The 16,458-nt window shown below is 36.7% G+C and overlaps 3 protein-coding genes across 5 annotated transcripts in view; 2 read left to right on the top strand and 1 right to left on the bottom strand.

Annotated features, from left to right (window-relative positions):
• Positions 1-647: 647 nt before the first annotated feature.
• On the top strand, positions 648-4,941 carry prph2lb (peripherin 2-like b). 2 transcript variants are annotated; one of them, XM_016516678.1, is made up of 4 exons: positions 648-932; positions 1,386-2,201; positions 2,591-2,837; positions 4,021-4,941. In XM_016516678.1, the coding sequence occupies exons 2-4, from the start codon at positions 1,624-1,626 to the stop codon at positions 4,273-4,275; spliced, it is 1,080 nt and encodes a 359-aa protein (XP_016372164.1). In that variant the 5' UTR covers positions 648-932; positions 1,386-1,623; the 3' UTR covers positions 4,276-4,941. The 2 variants fall into 2 exon arrangements, with proteins under 2 accessions (XP_016372164.1, XP_016372163.1); XM_016516677.1 differs by having other exon boundaries at positions 648-2,201.
• Positions 4,942-6,393: 1,452 nt separating this feature from the next.
• On the top strand, positions 6,394-11,037 carry serpina10a (serpin peptidase inhibitor, clade A (alpha-1 antiproteinase, antitrypsin), member 10a). 2 transcript variants are annotated; one of them, XM_016516675.1, is made up of 6 exons: positions 6,394-6,581; positions 8,057-8,627; positions 9,005-9,278; positions 9,478-9,625; positions 10,243-10,456; positions 10,487-11,037. In XM_016516675.1, the coding sequence occupies exons 2-5, from the start codon at positions 8,063-8,065 to the stop codon at positions 10,429-10,431; spliced, it is 1,176 nt and encodes a 391-aa protein (XP_016372161.1). In that variant the 5' UTR covers positions 6,394-6,581; positions 8,057-8,062; the 3' UTR covers positions 10,432-10,456; positions 10,487-11,037. The 2 variants fall into 2 exon arrangements, with proteins under 2 accessions (XP_016372161.1, XP_016372160.1); XM_016516674.1 differs by having other exon boundaries at positions 10,243-11,037.
• Positions 11,038-11,123: 86 nt separating this feature from the next.
• Positions 11,124-16,458, bottom strand: part of ppp4r4 (protein phosphatase 4, regulatory subunit 4) — a 25,237-nt gene continuing 19,902 nt past the window's right edge. Inside the window, exons 13-26 of the mRNA XM_016516673.1 lie at positions 15,590-15,667; positions 14,541-14,624; positions 14,233-14,415; positions 14,039-14,144; positions 13,801-13,948; positions 13,536-13,677; positions 13,154-13,192; positions 12,946-13,017; positions 12,615-12,678; positions 12,418-12,498; positions 11,923-12,013; positions 11,708-11,769; positions 11,461-11,617; positions 11,124-11,307 (exon numbers count right to left, since the gene is read on the bottom strand). Coding sequence (XP_016372159.1) covers positions 11,262-11,307; positions 11,461-11,617; positions 11,708-11,769; positions 11,923-12,013; positions 12,418-12,498; positions 12,615-12,678; positions 12,946-13,017; positions 13,154-13,192; positions 13,536-13,677; positions 13,801-13,948; positions 14,039-14,144; positions 14,233-14,415; positions 14,541-14,624; positions 15,590-15,667 — 1,353 coding nt within the window. The 3' untranslated portion in view covers positions 11,124-11,261. The remainder of the gene's footprint in view (positions 11,308-11,460; positions 11,618-11,707; positions 11,770-11,922; positions 12,014-12,417; positions 12,499-12,614; positions 12,679-12,945; positions 13,018-13,153; positions 13,193-13,535; positions 13,678-13,800; positions 13,949-14,038; positions 14,145-14,232; positions 14,416-14,540; positions 14,625-15,589; positions 15,668-16,458) is intronic.

Genomic DNA, 16,458 nt, shown 5'->3' with positions numbered 1-16,458 from the left:
GGGCGCAGCCTTCTAAATGAGACACACTACTGCAGCTCTTCTTCTTCTTCTTCTTTGGTGTTTATTGGCGGTTGGCAAACCAAACTACTGCAGCTCTAATTGGCCAAAATGCTTTGTTCCACTTTTCGGAGATCATCTACTCTTCCCTGTGAATGACCTCTGACCTACTTTCTGTACGATCTGAATTTCTGCGTTTTGAATTTTAGAAAATTGAATTTGATGTTCCGAATTTCTTCTTCATCTTGAAAACTTGAAGCTGTATTTTTAAAAACTGGATATTTGCAGTCTAAGAATTCAGAACAAAAAAATCTGTTGTTTGAAAATACATGTCTATAAAACTCTGCCTTAAAAAAAATCATTTGTGTTAAATTTCAAATGTTAAATATTCAAGTAAAAAAAAAATTCAAATTTAAAATCAAAATCAAATTCAAAACGATTTAAAATCCCACATAATATTCAGTTTTGTTAAATAACACTTGTCAATAATTCAAATTTAACACAATTCAAATTCAAATTGTTTTGTCATAATATTAGCTCCATAGTATAGGATACTGACAAATTCCAATGTTAACTTATACAGTAAAGGCTTCTCCCTCATATCTAATCATCTTGTATGAATGTACATGTTTTGGGTCGATGGGGTTTATTTAACAGATAATAAATACATATTATATTATTTATTATTGAAAGCATGTGGGTGTGGAAGCACTGATGTTATTTGCTTGGGATTGGCCCAGATGGCTTCGAAGGGTTCTGTTAAATCCTAAGGATAAATGGATTAGGTGGAGGTCAGTGAGAATTCACTCTAAACACACTCCTCGCCTCTTCTGTGGTCCCTTACTTGAAATATGCAAAAAAAGGAAATATGACGGCATCTACAATCAAGGTCCATGGATAACAAGCCCATATGTGACTGTGTGAGATCTGGGCAGGTAGGTTATGTGGTTTTAAGGGGGTGGGGGTTGTGGGAATACAACTGAGAATGGCATTAAAGTAGTGCCTATAGTGGCTAGAGTAACAGCTAATGTTTTGCTATTTATAATGTTTTTGGAGTGTGTACATGAATACATACTTGACAAGTTAACAATGCCCTGATTGATTACATTCTAAATTCATACTCATATTAAATATGCATTAAAACAATATATAACTTAATAAAACTATAAACCATAAGTAAGATATATGCATTATAATTGAAAAAAAAAAACTTAACATTTCTACAACTTAATGAACTAAGATAAGCTTCCACATTCAACTCAGAAATAATACTTAAGTATTAGTATATAGTAAATATACAAATATATTTAATATATATTAAATAGCCATTTACATACATTGTAAACTGTTCGTGCATTTATTTTATTACATTTTCATCTTGATTTCAGTATCTGTGCTATTATGAAGCTAAGGCCGTCATTCAGGAGTGTAAAAATACCTAACCTAAGCTGCTTATGTGGCCCTCTTGGCCTTCTCTCCCAGTTCACTTCCCTCCTCCCCATGGAACATGTTGCCTGTCTTCTCCCATTTACCCAGTACGTTATATCGCCCTAAAATAAAATGAGCTTTACACCTCGACGTAAACATTTACCACTGAGACGGTAAAAGCAACGCTCCCCATCAAAAATGGCAGTCTTAAAAGTGACATTTACGAAGACAAACAGAGACAAACTGGCCCAGGTTTTATGGGTGCTGAACTGGGTGTCTGTGGTAACTGGAGTCACGCTCTTCAGCATGGGCCTGTTCTTAAAGGTGGAAATCAAGAAGAGACGGGAGCTGATGTCAAAAGAGATCGTGTCAGTGCCAAACATGCTTATCTGTGTTGGCTTGACTGCCTGTGCTATCAGCTTCCTGGGGGGCAAGATCTGCTATGACTGCGTGGACACTACCAAGTTCCTGCGATGGAAGCTGCTGATGCTGCCTTACATCATATGTACCTTTTTCTTTACCTTTTGCATCCTCGTGGGCGCCCTGATGTGCTATAGCATGCGTAATGATCTGGAGGAGTCGCTGTTTTTGGGCTTGCGTGATGCCATGAGCTACTATAAGGACACGGACATGCCAGGCCGCTGCTACATAAAGCACACAATGGACATGCTGCAGATGCAGTTTCAATGCTGCGGCAACGGAGGCTATCGAGACTGGTTTCACATTCAGTGGATTAGTTACCACTACCTGGATATGACCAATAGCGAAGTGGTGGAGTAAGTCATATCTACCCACAATGCACTTTAATGTTACGTGGTTCACCCATCAATGAAAACTGTGTCATCATTTTCTCACCACATGTTGTTCCAATGCAGGTCATGATGGCTTCTGTGGAACACAAAAGAAGATATTTTGAAGAATGTTTCAGTTGATTTTGTCTATACAATGAAAGTCAGCAGGGTCCATCATAGCGCCCAACCCCACTGACTTTCAATTGAGACATTTTTTAATTTGTTCCACTGAAGAAAGAAAGTCATACAAGTTTAGAACAACATGAGGGTGAGTAAATGATGACAAAGTATTTATTTTGGGTGGACTATACCTCGAATATAGGTATATTATTAATATTGCAGAAAGTTATTTAATGCATTCTTCTCTTCTTCAGGCGACTGCGGAGTAACGTGGAGGGAAAGTATCTGATTGACGGAGTGCCGTTCAGCTGCTGTGGCCTGCATTCTCCTCGGCCCTGCATTCAGCATCAAATCACTAACAACTCAGCACACTATAATTACAACTACCAGAAGGAGGAGCTGAACCTGAACCGGAGGGGCTGCAGACAGGCCCTGCTGGAGCACTACACACAGATAATGCAGTCCATTGGCTTAATTGTTCTCATCATCTGGCTTTTTGAGGTGTGATATTGACATTGTTTTCTATGTTAATATATTTTAAAATGTAATTTATTCCTGTGATGGCAAACCTGAATTTTCAGCATCATTACTCCAGTCTTCAGTGTCACATGATCCTTCAGAAATCATTCTAATTTGCTGATTTCTTATTATTATCAATGTTGAAAACAGTTGTGCAGCTTAATATTTTTGTGGAAATGGTTACACTACCATTCAAAAGTTTTTCTTTTTTTAAATTAATACTTTTATTCAGCAAGGATGCAATAAATAGATCAAAAGTGACTTTTATAATGTTACAATAGATTACAATGCTGTTGTTCTGAACTTCCTATTCAAAGAATCCTGAAAAAAAACTACATAATCATTTTGACAAAAATATTAAGCAGCCAAAAATTTCAACATTGATAATAATAAGAACTATTATTAATAAATTAACACTAATAATAATTGATAATAATTGAGCACCAAAATGAACATATTAGAATTATTTCTGAAGGAAATTACCATAAATGTCTTTACTGTATTGAGATGACTAGGAAAAACATCCCAATTAACCTGAATTCACCCTATGTATTTTTTCTTTATTTTCTTTTTTTTTTTTCTTTATTCCTATTATAATTATTTTTTCAGTATGGGTTAGTTTCACAGTTCAAATCAAATGCAAGGGTTTGCAGACATCTACTGATAAACAGATGCAATTTCAATTGGCTTAATTTTCTTAAAAAATTGAAAGTGAAAAAAAGTGAAAGTGACGTGACATGTAGCCAAGTATGGTGTCCCATACTCGGAACTTGTGCTCTGCATTTAACCCATCCAAGTGCACACACACAGCACTGAGTAGTGAACAAACACGCACACACACACACCATGAACACACACCTGGAGCAGTGGGCAGCCATGTGCTGCAGCGCCCGGGGAGCAATTGGGGTTCGGTGCCTTGCTCAAGGGTCTCACCTCAGTCATGATACTGAGGGTGAAAGAGAGCACTGGTCATTCACTCCCCCCACCTACAATCCCTGCCGGTACCCGCAAACTTTGGGTAACAAGTCCGACTCTCTAACCATTAGGCCACGACTGCCCCAAAAAATGGTCTGTCGGGTGAGATTTGAACCTGCAACCTCTCATTCTTAAAGCAAGAAACACCCGTAGCTTCCTCATTTTCTTCAATCTTTGTTCCTTCCTCTAGGTGTCAGTGCTGACAGGAGTGCGATATCTTCAGACAGCCATGGAGAATGTGCTGAGGTTAGGAGACGCTGACTCTGAGTCTGACGGCTGGCTTCTGGAGAACAGCATTGCAGACACTGCACGTTATAACTTCAACATCATCAAGAACCTGGGCAAGTGCTACCAGGTGGATGACGATCCCAACATAGACGTGCCAAGCACCAGCCAGCAAGCACAAGAGAATGTGCCTGTAAAGCAAATCCCTGTCGCCCGGTAGCACAAGAGACATTGGACACTGAGACTTACCCAGCCATTCAACAATGGCAGCCTTGGAGAGGCAGATCAAGCTCTGCATTGCCGCCTTTGACTCTTTACTTGATGCACACAAAGAGGAATGAAAGTGAAGAATGAACTGAAACAATAAAACATAATGTGAAGGAGCTCTCAGCTGAAAGGCACTTCATTGTAAGGTCATCCTTGTGCCATACAAAAAAGAGAATGAAATGTGAAATGCATTTTAAAATGCTGGGGAACAGGACTGATTTGTAACACTGGTTAACATTGCTGTAGAGAAAGATGGTAATGGAAGACAAGCTTCCCTGTGCCTCTACCCTGTAATGAAGATTATTTTGTCCATCCTAATAATACCCTAATGATAAACATATTTCAAGTTAATCTGAAAAGGGTTCAATTATAGGCCTTTGCTCCATTACTAAAAAGCTTTTACCATCCATAAAGTATAAAATGCCTTTTTCTCTTTCACTCACTTGCTTTACTTTACTGTATTAATGTTTTCTACTAGTAAACCATTCACATATTGCAGTATCAAAGGATGAATTTGGCCTGGGCCAATAGGCCTAAAATTATTTATTTATTTGGTTCCAGACAACTTATCAATACTAACAGTGGCTTCTGAATGCACTATTGCAGCACTACTGTTTTATATAAGCCTAAATTGTTTTGCAATATTATTAAACCCATTGTGTGATTATTCTTTTAATTATGACTTTATTTCTCACAATTGCTGTTTATATGTATGTATGGTGACAATTCAAAGAAGAAGAAAAAAATCAGTTTTTATCAGGAATTTCTCATATGCAAAAATAAAGTCAAACATCTAAGAAATTAAAGGCGTAAGAGCGTTTTGACAAAATCTTAATTATAAGAAATAAAGTTAAAATTCAGAGATTTTATTTGTATTTTAATTCAGCTTGCTTGATTGTTTACTCCGCGACAAGAGAGGGCCTCCAAAAAGGCTAGTCACCACCAGGGGCCTTGTATTGTCTTCAACATGTATGCTTTGCCATCAGATTATATTTTTTCTGCTGTATTTATCAGCATATATTAAAACATATAATTTTACATTACATTTCAGAGGTAAAAAAAAAATTGTGACAATGATTCAAATCTACAACATTTCAAGTTTGCTCGTTATGTTTGGTAAGCCTTTCAGGACAAGCCAAAGGATGCTAAACTTTCGGGCACAAGTACTGCTCCAAACCAAATCCCCTGAACTAAAGAGATTGCTGCACTAACAGCTTTTTTTCCACCTTGGATTAAAAACAGTTTGACTACTCAATCAACCGGTAGCCTTCGGCTAAAGTACAGGTGCATCTCAATAAATTAGAATGTCGTGGAAAAGTTAATTTATTTCAGTAATTCAACTCAAATTGTGAAACTCGTGTATTAAATAAATTCAGTGCACACAGACTGAAGTAGTTTAAGTCTTTGGTTCTTTTAATTGTGATGATTTTGGCTCACATTTAAAAAAAACAAACAAAATTGAATTACTGAAATAAATGAACTTTTCCACGACATTCTAATTTATTGAGATGCACCTGTAGTATGTACTGGCGGCGTTGTCACGTGGTACCCTGGAACATGTTACTGTCATCAGCGCTGAAAAGGGGAATAACAGGATTGACCAATCACAGCCATTTGTGATTACATCATCTACAGCTTTTAATGTTCATTACGTTTTTCACATTTATTTCTCTGTTTGGACCATTGTCGCGTTTGTTATATATGTCCTGCCAGTCATCAGATATGATATATCTGCATATAGTTTTAATTAAATTGTCAAACATACAAAACTAGTAAAAAATAATAATTTGGTATTCTCGTGTACATCTTATTAGCAACTTTATAAGGATACTCACAATTAATCATACTAATTGTATACTGGAACATGTTCGTTAATATCACTATATAAAATGTTATTGTTATTATATTATTATTATTATTTTACTTTTCGCAACCACTCCGTTGTCAAAAAATAACACAAAGCAAAAATAAATATTACGGAAATAAAGTATACAAAATAGCAGTACAAGCATCGATGTTTGTTTATATACCAAATGTGCGATTAGGACATGCGTAAACTGCGTAGCCTACTTCATCAAGAATGAGCAAAGGGCGGATGTTGCGTAATCTCCGTATGTACGGTTTGTTATTGATGGCGACATCATGTGAACTGTTAGTTTAGTCGATTTAATTACAGTGTTTGCAGTGAATGGTTTTGAAACATTCCTGTCTGTAGTCGTTCAACAAGGATATTAGACACTGACGTCGAAACAGAAATTTGTAAGTACCATATTTTTCTATATTTCTACTTAAATCTCTGCATCATTTCTGTAGAATCTAAAGCACATGATTTTGTAATTTTGAACACTGTATTGATTTTTTTTTTTTTATATTTATGTTTGATAACAGTGCCCCGGTATGTTAGCGCAGTGCGAAAGAAACCTTACTGTCAACACACTGCATGACTGTGCACGAGCTTTATTGCAGATATTCACATACTTTTTTAAATCCCAATTCAAACGACTCTGTTTTGTTTAGCTGTTATTTCTGGCTGTGATGAGAATAACAGACTGCTTACTCTTCTATAGTCATTACATAACGTTCTGCATTGTTAGTAAGCTACAGCTGCCATTTGGTTTTGAAAACTATAAAAAATACCTTAGTATTTGAGATTTCAGTTGCAAATCCTGTTACTTGGTTAGAGCTATGACCTGTCAAAAGTTCAAAGATTAGAATTATGCTTATTCATCAGCTCCATATCAAAATAATGACAGTCAGTTGTGTGTTTTCCATTGTGGGATCTCATATACTACATTTCGTTATTAATAATATATAATTATGAATTGGTCCTTATAAAGCCCATTGTATCACTTTCAATAAGCTACATACATTTCTAAGGCATTCAAATGATCAACATGTTAAACTTTGCTGAAAAAAGTGCACAATATTCCTTCTACACACCGATTGATAGTTACCACTTTTAAGCAACTAAAAGGCCTTTTATTAGAATTCTTTTAGTCCGCCTTCAGGTTATGGTACATGCGTCTTTAAACTCTTAATGATTTTTGTAAAGTAAACATAAGAATAACTTTCATATTGTTAATAATATTTTAAGATGAGCATTTACTGAACTGGAGCAACTTAGGTTTATTTCATTATCCATACCATTATCCATCCTTTATTTTTATTTTATTTTTTAAATCATGTCAAAATGTTAGTGTCACATATAATAGATCAGGCTTTTGAGGAACGTTTGTAAATCTCTCAATCATTGTATTATTGCATTGCATTTTTTGTCCCCAAAATAATAATAGACATTTATATGCAGTTTATGTAAGCAGTCAGCATATGTTTACAGTTATAAAAATCTAATTGAGTTACAAGCTTATCAGAATTTGACCTTACTTTTATGCCATATAAATAACATCTGCACTAAACTGCACATTTTTTGCAATAAAATTAGTCAAATTGATGTTTTTGTTCTCCTCGAGTGTGAGCTCCATATTCTCACTATATCATGAGCCATAAAACCCTGTATTAAAAAATGATACAATATATAAAACACATATGCAAAGTTTTTTTTTAATGTGGTTTTATATTTTGTCTAAAGGTTCAATAAATTGTTACATTTCAGGAATTAGATTTTTCTGCCTAGTATTTCATGTCAGGCTTTACATGGTTAATTATATGAGATAATGTAGCTAATATTGTTACATGATAAATAAAATAATATGCCTGAAAATGTTTTTCACCAGAGCATCATGAAGATGGGCATCTTCTCCCTCTTGGTCAGAGCATCTCTCCTTGCTGTGTCCGTTCTTGGGCAAACCCCAGATGTTGAAGAGCTTGCTGATAGGAATGCCGACTTTGCTACCCGGCTGTACAGCAAGATAGCTAGCTCAAATGATGACAATGTAGCCGTTTCGACCCTTGGGGCTACCTTGGCCTTAGCCACATTAGCAGCCGGGGCTGGTGGGGCTACTCGCACCGAGCTGCTAGAGGGTATAGGTGTGGCCTCCATGGAGAAAGATGGAGAGCCAGAACGGATTCAGACCCTACTCAAGCAGCTGAGGGAGACCACTGCTCAAATCCAGGCCACTGGCCTCTTCATGAAGCAAGACGTCAAGGCAGATGACAGCTTTGGCAACCAGGTTAAGCAGTTTTATAATGCAGATGTTCAAAATGTGAATTATGCCAATGGACAGCAGGCCAAAGGGAGTATCGATGATTACGTAAGAGGCCGAACAGGGGACAAGGTCAAAGATGTGGTGGAGAATGTAGATCCACAAAGCATGGCGATGTTAATTAGTGCGGCTTTCTTCACAGGTGAGGAGAAAACAAGTGAATAATGTCATAATTAATATTTCAAGTAGTAGTTGCTATTATTCTTCTATATTAGCATGTTTTGTTTTCTAATATATGCTAATATCAGATATGTAAGGGATAATGTACATTATCCTGCTTGTTGCATGGCTGTTTACCGAATATATGAATATAAAGATATGAAATATTGATCCGAGTTAACATTTTACCTGACTGCTAAGAAAAACAGTCCATTACCATGTACAAAACCAACAAGATGAACATCTGACCACTGAATGCCACGATTGACCAATCAGAATCAGGTATTCCAGAGAGGCAGATAAGAAGTTAAAAAAAAAGTGAATGTGAAAAGGTAATCTTAATCTCTTGATCTTTAACAGGTCAGTGGCTGCAACCCTTCAACGTTACCTTCACCCAAGAGGAGCGTTTCTATGTGAACAAATATAAGATTGTACAAGTGCCCATGATGCTCCGTACAGGCAAATACTACCTGGCCTATGACCCCACGTTAAAGGTTGGCATTTTGAAACTGCCCTGTGAGGAGGGCATTGCCATGCTTGTCCTTCTTCCAGATGAAGATGTGGACTACACCTACATTGATGAATCCATGACTGGTGAAGTGTTTCGCCGATGGGTTTCAAAGCTGAAAAAGACGTGAGTCACGTAATCAGTCTCTCACATTTTCACAAATCAATGTGTTTTTTTAAATGACTCAAAAAATCTCCATCAAACTCATGCTGAGCAGCCAAAGTGAGCAATCATATGACATACTTGAAACAGCTTATAGTTACCCTGCAATTTTCAAGACACATTTCTGTTGATCTCTAAAGATCAGTTTTATCTCTGTCCTCAGGAAGTTGGAGATTCAGTTGCCCAGATTTTCATTGAAACAGCCCAATTCACTAAGTATGAGTCTGCCCAGCCTGGGCATTAAAGAGATCTTCGGGAGTACTGCAGATCTCTCTGGAATCAGCAGCGATGAAGGCCTGAAACTGTCAGAGGTGTGAAATCTTTCCAACAATACAAGGAAGATTTTCATGTCAATGCATTTCTCATGTCTACCAGTTACATGAACCATGATTTTAACTAGTATTGACATAACATTGATGTGTTTGTGTGTATATATACTATACGTTACTGTTCAAAAATAGGAGGTTATTAAGAATTTTTTTTAAATATATTTTTGAAGGAAGCCCCTTATGCTCACCAAGGCTGCATTAATTTGTTCAGTAAAAACAGTAATATTGCTAAATAAATTTACAATATATAATAACAGATTTCTATTTGAATATTTTAAAATGTAATTTATTCCTGGCAAAGCTCAATTTCAGAAGCCATTACTCCAGTATTCAATGTCACATGATCAGAAATCATTCTAATATGCTGATTTGGTGCTCATGAATAAAACATCCAAAAGAACAGCATTTATTTGAAAAAAAAATAAAATAATAATAATAATAATTTCTAACATTATAAATGTCCTTTACTGACATTGGACTCTTATTGACCACAACCTATATATGCGTGTGTGTGTGTGTAACATTAATATATCATACAATATATATAGTAAAAGATGAGATATACCAGCATGCATTTGACCAATGCCTCTTGATTCCAGGTGGTACAGAAGGTCACCGTGGAAGTGGATGAGACTGGAGGCTCAGTGGCCGATGCCTCCAGAAATCTCTTTACGACCCCTCTTCCTCCCAGGCTCACTTTCAACCGACCCTTCATTTTTGTCATCTACCATGAGGCCACAAAATGCATCCTTTACATAGGACGTGTGGTCGACCCAACTAAGAACTAATTATGTATAGAGAAACTACCAACTTACAGTCTTGGTCCTACTCATAGATTAACCAGTTGTTTTGCTTGAATAACCAACTTAGAATTTAACATTTATTTGTGTAATGTAACAGAATAGTGTTTTTAATGTTTTAAAACAAAAATATCCGTATAATATAATAACAATACAATGTCTGATAAGTAAACAACTGAAAATTTATAGTTTTTTCTGAAATGGTCGATTTAAGAGATTTATTGATGCCGTGATGGAGTGTTACCCACACAGTGAAAAGTATCTTGTTTTTTGTTCTTCTGGAGATTTGTCAGTACCAGCATAGTATTCATATCAGCACTTTAGCAGGCTGTTCAAATGCAACTCATTAAAGCGCGTCATATTCAACATGAATTTTATTCATTGGGTACTAAGATGTTGGCGTTAATCAATCAGGTGCTGGGCAGCACCAGGCACAGTCTCATTGGTGGGATGGGATGGAGAGTTCCAAAACTCTTCAATCATAAAAATACATAGTGCTTCTTTTTTTCTTAGCCACTTCAAAAATATAAAACAGAATTTGCAAAGCATGCTATAATACAAGAAACTAAATAATGAGGCAGTAAATTAAATACATTCAATTACTCCTCAACTCTCGTTTTCATTTTGTGATGTATGGTGTGAATTTCCGTGTGAAATAAGGCAGAGATGGATCAATGCAGACCTTAATTGATGCCCCAGCATATCTTAAGCCGTTTCTGGTATAGAAGAGAATGGACACATCAAAATGGAGGGTCACTGCTACTGCAGAATGAAAAGTCTTGTAGAAAGGGGCTTTAAGTCAGAAGGCAAAGTGGTAATCACTCTCTCCCAGACTGCATTCCAAATGAATTTGACTTCCGCTGTCTGTCAGACACGAATAGAAAAGCATCACAGAGGTCAAGTTCAGTCTGGCTGAATCATTCCAGCTTATAATCATAAAATGATTACACCCAAAATGTCATGATTAATAAAAGATTATAAGATGAAGTTCAAAAAGTACAGGATCACACTACGTACACAGAGAGCTTCCTAGACTGTGTGTCTTTATTCCCGTTACTCCGGTGATCCACAGAGCTGCTCGTGTTGCTGCGGATCAGGACGGGCATGGAGGAGGAGGATGGGGTGGAGGAGATTGATGAAGCAACATTGAAGTGGTGAGGTCGCAGGTTATCATCTGGAAAACAAACAAGTACAGGTAAACGACAGAACGTTTGCGGCAAAGAGCACAAGTCATTATAATTCATGATGAAATTTTATTAAATACCATTTAATGGTAACATAGCGCTCTTTCCTGATCCAGGGCAACTTCCTGAATCCTTCACTTTTCTAAAGAGAAAATGGTGAGTATAAACACGCTATGTAACTACTGGTGATGGGTCATGGCAATTTCATGACTAAATTCAAAATCCAGACAGAACTCGGCTGGTGCAATCCACTGCGATAGCAACACAAGAGCGATGAGATGATTGTGTTACGTACAAGGATTTGTCTGGGTTTGTCATCTTGGTTGTCGTGGGATGACCGCTGAGGGAACGACTGCGAGCTAGTTTGGCCCTCCGCATCTCCTTACCTGCAAACATTATCAGTGTTGAGAAAATAAGCACCTTCCAATTCTTGTTTTTTTTTCTTTTCTATTTTAAAATGTAATTTATTCCTGTGATGGCAAAGCTGAATTTTCAGCATCATTACTCCAGTCTTCAATGTCACAGGATTCTTCAGGAAATCATTCTAATATGCTGATTTGCTGCTCAAGCATTTGCTGAACTTCCCATGTATTATTTGATAAATACAAAAAGAACAGCATTTATTTGAAAAAAAAAAATAATAATTTTACATTATCAATTTAATGCTTCATTGCTGTATTAATTTCTTTAAAAAGAAATTCCTGACTACAAACTTTTGCAAATGCAATGCAACAAATGCAATGTTTTTGTTATTCAGTTATCATTAATGTACATCAGGAAGGATGCTAACCAGCAGAAGAGGATGATGTTGCTCCTGATGTAGATCCTGACATTCCTTTACTACCAGAGAGGCCTGACTTGCTGTCTCTTTCTGCATTACAAAAGCATTACAAGTAAACGCCCACATACATTTGAGAAATTTACATATGTAAGCTAGTAAACAATCCAAAGTTTGAGAGAGAGGGTGCATGAATGAATGTCACTCACGTTTCTTCTCCGACTGTTTATCTCCAGCTAGTTTTGCCTCACTCTGCTGTCGTTCTAGCAGTTCCTATGTGTTACAAAACCACAAACACAGGAGTGATGTTTAAAATTATATTTTTGTCTTTGTTCTGACATCAAAAAATTACATTTACATTCATTCAATTACATTCATTACACATAATGAAAACCTATTTGTCTTTACAGGCCCAATCAGCCAACAGATAAATTGGAGAAATAAAATTGTTTTGGTGTAAAAAAAAAAAAAAAACATGACTACCATTATAAGTGAACTTGCTGCCTTCATAAAATAATTCAAAAAGGGTAAATCACTCACCATTTCAAGTAAAAGAGTCTCCTCCTTCTCCTTTTTCTGATCCAAAAGCTCTCTTTCATGCCTTTTATGATACTATAAATATGAACATTTATTTCAAAAATAACAGTGAAACAAAATGAGCTCACAGTGTTCATAAAAAGAAGATGGTGTATAAAAACTACTCAAAAACAACTAAACTGAAAGGGTCAAAGTAACAGATCTTTCATACCGGCTCTGTTATGTCCATTTTGTCCAGCTCCAGAACTGTCTAAGAAAACATAATAAAACCATTTGAAGATTTAATTACATCTATTAATTAATTGATTTTCAATCTATTAAAAATCTTCACAAAAGACTTAAGGTGCAATCACATTTACTGTTTTTAATAGGCAAAATCCTGCCATTTCAAGTGGAATCCGTGTGAGGGTAAGAGATTTCCTCGTGCAGATTTTGCAGTGGGTTTAAGTTGATCATGCAAATACACTGTGTTGATCAACAGAAAGCTGTTTGGTTTGAAAGCAACTTCTATGTGAGCTTTGCTTCATACATGGACCATTTTTTGCCCATCAAATTTTAGCAAAACTTTGCTACTTTAATAATGAGAGCCTCACCTTGCGCAAAGTTGCCACTACATCTTTGTCCTTCTCACGGCACAACAATTTCCGCACACAGAACTCCAGCTGCTGAAGTAGATGTTTGTCTGTTGGCTTGATGGTGGATCTCAGTTTGGGTAACATATAACAGAGCTTGTACCTGCCAGAAGGTTTATTTTTGGTTGAATAAAACAAACAATAAGCAGTAATTCGTTAGAGCATTAGTCAGAGCACAGTAAACAAGGATGCAATAACAGATGTTAAAAAAATCTGAGCTGTTCACCTGACATTGGCTACAGGGTCACTGACCAACTCAAGCGCTGGAATAAGGAAATGTTTACAAAAATACGACTTGGAGAAGAGGTCTATTGTGATTTCACACAGGTCCAGATACCGAAGCCTGTTCCAGTAGCTTCTACCTTGAGCAAGTTCTTAAATTCAGAAGAGAATACGGTCCTGACAAACTGAATCACAGAATCTCATACACAAAAATGTGAAATAAGCAGATCCTGCTTTTTTACCTTGCTTTATTTTGCTGATTATCTCTTGCCGCTGTTCCTGTTTGCGGTTATAGCGCAAGAACACACATAACGTCCTGACAGCTTCCCGCTGGACTGGTAGAACATTCTAGAACAGAGTAAACAGAAGGACAGATGAAATAGCCACTTAAAATTGAGAGAATGTACAGGAAGGAGTGTGTGTGTAAAAAGTTTACATTGGTAGTGATGATGCTGAACATTCTCTGAAAGAAGCGGAAGTAGATCTGGTCTCCAGAAATGACACGGGGCAGACAGGAGTAGCACTGCAGGAGTTTCTCATGAACCCGCCAGTGCAGCGAGGATGCCGCTTTCTGTTCTGCTGCTACCAAACCAGGCACCAAGTCTGGAATATTCACCTGCTGTAAGGTTGAGAGTGATGTCAGTGAATTTTTTTTTTAATTAATACTTTTATTTAGCAAGGACACATCAAAAGAAGTCACGAAAGAAAATGCTAACTAAAAGCATCAAAAAGTCAAGCAGATACCTTGCTCTCAGGTCCTGCTCCCTCCCCTCTGGAAGTGGCCAGCTCTAAAGTCTCTTGAAGATTGTCCAACAGAGCATCCAATACCTGCAGATTTAAAAGCATTGAGCTAATGTTAATCTAAGCCCTTCAAATCAACAAAGCCTTCTCGTCATTTCTACCAACCCCAGGAAGGGATTCTAAAATTGAAGATAAGCTGGGGTGAGATCACTGACTATAATAGATAGCCTATAATGTTTGGTTTCCATCATCATTAATCATGAAAATCACTATGTCTGATGGCTCGGGGAGCTTTGCACTATAGTGGATGCTAATGCAGTGTGTGACTAACACTGCTCAGAGGATCATGACAGAATAAACAATACCACACTCTAGCCTTAGCTAGGGAGGTTCAATGCATTCATTCATCCTACACAGTTGCATGCAACCTCCGCAAAGGCTCACACACTTGTGCACACAGCTTCATACACACATGCAGACATGGTATGTCTGGTGTCTATAAAGAATTTTTGGTAGTTTGGTGTTAAAGGTGATGTGTGTAACTTTTTCAATGCAACTTTTTCAAATATCAAATCTAATTGCGATAAATTGCAAATGGGGGCATGTTTGGAAAACCTGCCATTTTTTTCCAATTCCATTCAAGTGGTGCAGAAATTACACACTTTACCTTTAAGGTCTACAGGTACAGTAGTTCATTTTTGTTAATACATTACAAAGAAAGAACCAAATAATTTTATTTCTCTGCTTCCCACACACTCCAGAAGGGAATTTCTTGTCTAACTAATGGGCATCCAAATAAAAAAGTTCCATAAGCTCAGTTGGCCTTGCGAGGATGGGGTTTTGAATGGTCAGACAGCTATTTGTTCATGTGAACTCAGCGGTCAGTAAAGGTTTTGAGTAAGACTGAATCTCTCTGTGAAGAAAGTTGCCATGTCTCACACAGCACAGTGTGCCAAGGAAATGACTGTGCTGACTGAAGTTGATACAGACAGCTGAAAGCTCTTTTAATAAACACACACACACACACACACAAACCTTTATGCAGGTCTCACCTCTAACGAGTCATCCTGCAGCAAAGTGATTAGCTCTTTGTGTATGTAATGCACATTTGGGCCCAGTAATTTGACCACCTAATGCAGAGGGATTAGAAAAGATGGTATTGTACATTCTGAACTGAGGCACTGCTACCTGTCAAAATGTGAGTCACATTGTGTACTATGACAAAAAATATGTTTAAATGACTTTCTGAGTTTGTACCTCATGGAAACCACCAGCTGCTGTCCTCCGTACTGAAATCTCAGGATCATGACAAAGACTTGAGAAGGTACGATATAATTCAGACAGAAAGTGGTTTGGATCGGCAAATAACACTATGGCCTGCAAATAAATACAGAGTAGAAAATCTACAGACAAGACTCCAGAGACACAGCAATATGCTTATAAATTATTCAAGAAAGTAACGTTAAAAATACTGTATATAGGCCTACTACTGAATATTTCAAATAAAAGCTGTTTTTTTTACTTTCTATTCATCAAAGAATCCTGAAAAAAAACATCACGTTTTCCACAAAAATATTAGGCAGCACAACGGTTTCCAACACTGATAATAATAAGAAACGTTTCTTAATCAAAATCAGTATATAAGAATGATTTCTGAAGGATCATGTGACACTGAAGACTGGAATAATGGCTGCTTTGTCATCACAGGAATAAATTACATTTTAAAATATATTCAAATAGAAAACAGTTTAAATTGTAATAATATTTTACAGTACTACTGTTTACTGTATTTTTATTAAATCAATACAGCCTTGGTTAGAATTTTTTTTTTTTAATCTTACAAACGACGGTAGTTTGCTATATTTCAAGTGTTCCAAAATACAAGATGAACAGAAAAAAATTTTTTTTGTCATTCAAAAAA

This window comes from Sinocyclocheilus rhinocerous, unplaced genomic scaffold (genome assembly GCF_001515625.1).
Source record: "Sinocyclocheilus rhinocerous isolate Xijiao unplaced genomic scaffold, SAMN03320098_v1.1 scaffold1169, whole genome shotgun sequence".
In the NCBI taxonomy this organism is placed as follows: domain Eukaryota; kingdom Metazoa; phylum Chordata; class Actinopteri; order Cypriniformes; family Cyprinidae; genus Sinocyclocheilus; species Sinocyclocheilus rhinocerous.
This window is presented reverse-complemented; position numbering and strand designations above follow the sequence as displayed.